The sequence below is a fragment of the Austrofundulus limnaeus genome, unplaced genomic scaffold (genome assembly GCF_001266775.1).
Source record: "Austrofundulus limnaeus strain Quisiro unplaced genomic scaffold, Austrofundulus_limnaeus-1.0 Scaffold1, whole genome shotgun sequence".
Classification (NCBI taxonomy): domain Eukaryota; kingdom Metazoa; phylum Chordata; class Actinopteri; order Cyprinodontiformes; family Rivulidae; genus Austrofundulus; species Austrofundulus limnaeus.
The window spans coordinates 7,431,824-7,438,547 of record NW_013952403.1 but is presented as its reverse complement, the minus strand read 5'-3'; the positions used below and the strand labels follow the sequence as shown (position 1 = coordinate 7,438,547).

The 6,724-nt window shown below is 40.6% G+C and overlaps 1 protein-coding gene across 6 annotated transcripts in view; it reads right to left on the bottom strand.

The window, feature by feature from the left end:
• Window positions 1-6,724, bottom strand: part of spock1 (SPARC (osteonectin), cwcv and kazal like domains proteoglycan 1) — a 174,781-nt gene that overhangs the window by 157,772 nt on the left and 10,285 nt on the right. For 2 of the 6 annotated variants that reach the window (XM_014007751.1, XM_014007792.1), the window contains exons 1-2: window positions 2,847-3,033; window positions 2,191-2,328 (exon numbers count right to left, since the gene is read on the bottom strand). In XM_014007751.1, the coding sequence (XP_013863205.1) occupies window positions 2,191-2,325 (135 nt within the window). In that variant the 5' untranslated portion in view covers window positions 2,326-2,328; window positions 2,847-3,033. Of the gene's footprint in view, window positions 1-2,190; window positions 2,329-2,842; window positions 3,034-6,724 lie in introns of those variants that run through there. The other 4 variants (XM_014007769.1, XM_014007760.1, XM_014007777.1 and 1 more) reach the window with 4 other exon arrangements.

Sequence of the window (6,724 nt, the reverse complement as noted above, 5' to 3'; positions counted from 1 at the left end):
ACTCACTCACTCACTCACTCACTCACTCACTCACTCACTCACTCACTCACTCACTCACTCACTCACTCAAAATAGTCAAAACAGAGCAGAATTTTTGCCCTAATTCTTCAACGACTTTAAGACATGCAAAAACATCTCTAAGTGCTAAGATCTGTTCTCGGTTTGTAAATTATTTAAGATAACCTAAGGGATAACCCTTTTAGGGCTCCCAGAGGAGTCTGCAGTGGAGGTGGAGATCATGCACTTTCCAATAAAAATAAACCTTAGGAACTCACAATATTAAACTGACTTGATACAACAGAAGCAATATCAACAGAATGGAGGGGAACTCGTGCTCTTGATGTTGAACACACATAAAGGAAGCTTTACTGTAGTGCCCATCTCGCTCTAAAACAATCTCACACTGTCCAAAATATCAGCTTCAGTCCTCACTTACAGTATTCTTGAGGTGTAAAAGGGATGGCTGAGTCTTGTGTTGAAATGCTTTGAGAGGGTGGGCGGAGGAAGCCTTTTACATCAATAGCTCAGTTGTGACATGTCCTTTACTGCATGAACATTTTATGTTCAGTAAGAAAACTGCAGCGCAGAACTTCTAGGAAGCTCCTCCCCCTTCCTACAGTGCTGGAATTGATTTTTTTCCTCCCGCTGGGGTCTTCACTCTTCTGTGGCTGTACAGACTTTCTTTATTACTTCCAAACATTTTAATGAAACAAACTCTGCAAATTTGTCACAAAGAGAAACCCAGTATTTCTGACAAATGGTGCAAACTTGAGGGAATGCYTCCCTACACCGTTTGGCCGAGGTGTACTGTCTCTATTGGTCCAAACATCGCTCACCACTGTCTCCAATGAGCACAATAATGGCCGCTATATCCATCCACAAGATCCCCGCTATCTTTACAAGTTTGGAAGGAACATTTGTAAAGACGGCGGTATTTTCTAAAAACTTTGGCCAGCTGCTCCTTGACAACKCAGTAAAACGACGTCATTGCAATTCACCCACTTTTCCTCATAAACACACCCACAACACTGTTCTGACCGGTCARGTGACAGCTGTGATATGCCTGAGAAAATCAGCTCTGTTGGGATTTTGAGTCAAGAACAGGCTCTCGGAGTTCCTGGGAGAACAAAATGAAGTTATTTCGGTCGCACGTCGACGTTAGCATGAGCAAATTTTCTCGCTGAATCTATCTTTGAGCTCGACACCCTGTCACTTTCCCGCTAATTCARACCTTCATGCATGTGAGCAAAACGTCTCTTTTGTGAGCCAGGAAACAAAGACCCTTAATGACTKTCTAGCATGACTGGGGTGAGATTATTATGGATGTGAGGCTAGATTGCAGTTTAAAGCTTGGAACTCCATCCTGCTCAGATTTAAATAGAGAAAGCTTCCCAAAGTTGAAACAAAACATATCCATCTATAGGATATATGTCTAGCTGTTTTGTTTTTTGTGGGGATTAGCCAMTAAGCACGATGGKTCAGTGGTTAGCACCAAGGCCTCACAGCAAGAAGGTCCTGGGTTTGATCCCTGGTTCAGACCTGGGGTCTTTCTGTGCAGAGTTTGCATGTTCTCCTCGTGCTTGTGTGGGTTTTCTCCAGGTACTCCGGTTTCCCCCACAACACAAAAACATGTACAATAGGTTGCCTTCAGGCCCAGGCCTCCCTTGAAAAAGAGATCTGCAATCTCAATGGGATTTGCCTGGTTAAATAATGGCAAATAAATTAACCGGATGACAAGAATATAGTGTAAAATAAGCTAGAACTTTTGTGGGCTTTTTTTTGTTTGCTTATTTGTTTTGTTTTCATCTTGTAAAGTTAATTGTTCTATAGTAGATCGTTGATACAAGGATACCAAAATATTAACGCTGGTGAGTAAAATCAAGCAGTTCAATGAGGGGAAAACTCAGACAAACAGACCGATAAGATAATTATTTCGCCYTGCTCAGCAGTGTGATGCTGTTTGTCTAAGAGTCGGCCTGGCTTTCAACCAGGACTCCAACCTGCTGAGTTTCTACAAGGTGGATTATGCCTGCTGGCAAGTGCTCAAGCACTCACTGTGTGCATCAAGGGCGTAGTGTGCTCACCCTCTCTCACACACACATGAACAAAACCCACACATGCCCACTGAAGCTACTCATGCTACCCGTTCCTTCGACTGGATGTTGGGCTTCTTCTGTCTATGCAACTCACATCTCTGAATCGGTCCCAGGGTCGGTCCTTGTTGTACTGAGCCACGGTGCCGGGCCATTTCTCCTGACTGTTGCCGGAGACTGCCGCTTCTCTGCTCAGCAAGAGAGCCAAGGCAGGCAGCAGGAAGAAGAGCATCTTCTGAAAGCACAGACAGGAGAGGAAGGTTTAAAAAAAGAAACAGATGGATTGAGGGAGTCTAAGAAGAAAAGCGCATGTAGAAGAGGAGCATGATATGCTGCAAAGTCTTGTTTGTGACGAGAGGGGAAAAAAAGTAAAATTCAGCACTTTTAAAGACACAAATCTTACACTGTGGCGCATAAAAAAGGTTCGAATGGAAAAATTTTAAAACCAAAACTAACCCGGGTTTGTAGGGAGTGGAGTGATAATTTGATCAAAGTGCTTATCCTTTGTCTAATCGGATTATAAACACAGGAGAGTTGTCACCGCGGCAGATGGGGGCACAACAGAACGAGCAGCTTCTCATTTGCAAAGCAATTAACGGCGCCGACACAACTGTCGCCCCCCACGGAGCTTTGTCTCGGGTTCAGCTCCTTTATCCATCACACCAAACTCGACGGGAGCTAATCATTTTTTTCCTCCTCAATATTGCATTATTTATTTGGCAAATGGTAGTCCAGTAACGGTGCCTTACCTACCCGGGATYATTCGTCGGGGTCCGTTTCAGCTTCAAAGAAAGAGAATAAAGTCCAGAGGAAGGGAGATGAAACTCCGGCAGCACCGGACTGCTGGTAGGACTGAAGGGGGGAAAAAGAGGGGGAGCAGCGAGAGGACCTTCTCCTCCTCTTCCTCCTCCCCCCTCCTCTGTCATCAGACACCGCCCCCTTTCCCTCCCTCCCCCCTCCTCTCTCTTTCTAACCCTGTCATTGATTTTCAGCTGGCGGATTTTATTTTTCTGTTCACACCCAAAGCGCAGGCAGGATTTGGGAGCCCCGTCAGAGCTCTGTTCTGTGTGTGTATAAACACAAATCCTGCTTCAGCCACGCGCACCATTTGAGACAAATCCAGCTCGCGCGCACCGTTCTGAAAAATCAAGTCACACAAAGCGTGAAATCTGCGCCAGTTTCGGTTAGTGTTAGTAGTGTTCACATGCAGGCTGGCGTGTTTCAGCACCACGGACAGAGGCAGGTTCCAAAATGGCCCGAATTTAAATTCACTCAACTTTTTTTTTTCTTCCAGTCCTAGCCTACTTCTGCATAGTTTTATTTCAGAAGATAGTTGCTGTGGCTGTTTGGTTTTATAAACTTTTCCAAGAATTTACCTTTTTAAACCAATCCTTTCTTAATAGAATTTGGTTTCTAGTTTATTCAAAGGCATTGTTCACTTTGGAAATGTATTCAGCATTCTTGTTCTATTACATTGCCTTTTGTTGCTTTTAGATTTTAGGTGGCCGTTTTATGTTTGTAGAGTCTAGCCAAGTTTTTATTTTTATACATTTAATGCATATATTTGACTTTGAACTACATTTAGCTAGCTATTTGATGCTTTTAACTTATAAAGGGCCTTTTGCTACTTTTAGCTTTAATTTTGCAACATCTAACTTGTAGATGACTTCATGCTACTTTTACCTAACCTTTGCTACATTTAGCTTCTAGTAAGCCTCTTAGTACCATTACCTTTTAGCTAATAGTTTGCTAATAGTTGCTTTAAGCCACATTTTTTCTGTTTTCCATGTTTTAGTTTTCTTCAAGTATTTAGCTTATTTTAAAGTAGTTTTAGATAGTCTAAAGTATTCAGAAGGTCTTCTGGACAAGTTCTTTGTTTAAAASAAAATTTTGTCTCTTCTCTAAGAGACTTRTTCAGTCTGAGGAGTTGCAGATAAATTGTAAGCCTTTTACCTTCCTGTGGTTGACAGACAAGTTAGCAATGACAATCCAAACTGTTAGGTTACATGCAAGAGGACCATCAGCCTAACTATTGTTAGGACCCTGATTATCACCTATTGTTCACAGGGGGCTGAGTCATACTCACATACAGCATTGTAAGAGGGGGATAATTGGACATGGAGATCCACCCTCCCCCATTTACAGATGGATGCTTCCTTCACTCCTCTCTCAAGCCAACTTTCCTCCTTATCAAGGGTGAGTTCGTATTCATCACTGAAAGAGTGACTGATGGCCTGTCGATGAGTGAAAAATGCAGAGTTCTGGCCTGATGATGTTGGTCTTCTGTGTTGAACCATTCTTTTGACCAGTGGCAGCTTTGTTTCCCTGATGCATAACTGGTCACAGTCCTCCTGGCATTTAACAGCATACAAAACATTACTCTGTTTGTGCCGGGGGACCAGATCTTTGGGGTGAACCAGCCTTTTTAGTTAGTATCGTGTCAAGTTACTGCATGTTGGAATTTTGTTCAATAGTTGCAGTATTTTTTCAAATTACTTCAGAGTTTTTCTGCTTTTAAATATATAACAAATGTCATATTTAATGTTTTGTGCTGTAAACCTGAATAAAACAATATTGAAAATGTAATATTTTCTATGCTGATAACTTTGTTTTTCATGCTTGTGTTTTTTGTCAAGTTTGTGGCTTTAATGTCTGCATCAATACTTGTGGCAAACAATTTTTCACAGTTTATATGTTCTGTTGACTTGTTTGGGGGCAGTGGCTCAGTGCAGTTACTTATTTTCCCTCAGACACACTTGAAAGGTTTTAACAATTCTGGTTTTTACAGTAACACAATTTCCTTTGGAAATGCTAACACGTTATGYAGAAAAACTGCTCTTTTAGATGAATTCAGTTCATATCAGATGTCAGCAAAGCTGCAAAACTCAACTCTCAGGTTGGAGATGTTTGGCTTTTGCCTGTTTTCACTCGTTTCACAGCCTATCTTAATTTTCTTTTAGCTTGTTCCAGTGAGTCTGAATGGTCACCAAAGATTATTTTCTGAGGAGTAAATGTTATTCTTTGTTTTAACAATGTCAGAAATGCACATTCATTCTGTTAGTTTATTCATATTTCCATCAAGTCAGGATGTTTATGTTTTTCTTCACATATGTTAAGAAGTAAGTCACTGCTGTCTCCATACAGTTTTTACTACTTTCTTATCACGACTATAACATTCCCTTTTGTCTGTTGTTTCAGCTCCATCAATATGAGTAGCAGAAATCACCTTTCCTAGTTAAAGTGGTAAAGAAGCTATCTTTTTTCCATTTTACAGCTATGTTCCAAATAAAAGTAATGTTTAGCAATATTTTGTTGATTGTTGTTGAAGACACAAAAGGCAGATTTGCATAAGATGAGATTGAAGCATAAATGTGAAGGTTTGCATAAAACAGAAAAACAAATAAGTTTTCTCTTCGCAAGCATATTCCTCAACTTGCACGGTGAAGCCTTAAGGCTTAATTAAACAGGCAAACAGGCAGCTTACAATCACAATGATTTCATAACACCTAATTACGACCGTGTTATGGTTCCTTTTTATAGGAAGAATGCAATTATCGTCATATAGCTTGTGTTAAATGATTTCCTGACATTTACCATTAAATATGGCTAAAGTTAAAGCCAGGTTCATAAAATATAACAATTACAATCCGCAGTCGAATGATTACTGACATTTCCAATCCTGCTTTATTTGGCTATTTAGTTCCAATTGAGTGGAAATCAAAAAAAATGTGTGCAACACCAAGAGAAGAATTATTCACTCAGCAGTCCATTTAGTGTGTTCAAGTAATGGGTGCTGCTGAGATAGTGAAAAGTATGTTAAAGAAAACAACAAAATAAATAGTCTATTTGAAGTCATGTTTTAAGGCCAACTTGTCCTTGTTATTGTGTTTTTATGGTAGTTGAGTCAAAAATGTCACCCCTCAAGGACCACTTCAGTCAGCTGCTCTCTTCTTTTCCTTTTATTCCTGTACGATAAAGCACAGGAGCAGTGGGGTGTTTGTGCTGGTTTGGAGGTGGGGGCACTTTTCCATAATAAAAATCAAAACCTATGAAACAAGGCAAAGGAGAACAATGAGCATCCCAGCAGCAAGTTTACAGCAAGGGCAGATGGTGGGAGAAAACAATAAAGTGGAAAGGTGGAAAACAAAATGATGAAGCAAGACTGCGCGCGTGTGTGTGTGTGTGTGTGTGTGTGTGTGTGTGTGTGTGTGTGTGTGTGTGTGCAGGTTTTGTTACCTGGTGAGGACTTTATTATTTTTTTTTTAAATTGGACCACATATTCAAGATTCAGAGGTCATTAAAAGTTGAAAATTAGGAAGCAGGTGCAACATTACTTCCATAACGCCATAAAAAAATGCAGAGCCCCGTAGACATAGAGCACGTCACAATTTCACGAGTTTTTCAAACCAAAGCAGAGAACACGTAGATAAAACCTTTAGATAGATTTAGAAATGATATGGAGGGACTAAGCATCAAAAGTAGTTAAAAATAGTGACTGAAGCTCACCTGAAAACACGGACGCACACCCGGGGTTGGACGATGCATTTATCAAAGTGCCTAGCTATAGAAGTAACCAGTAAATGAATGAAAGTCAGTTCAAAGTCCTCATGAGGATAGAAGAACAAATATAT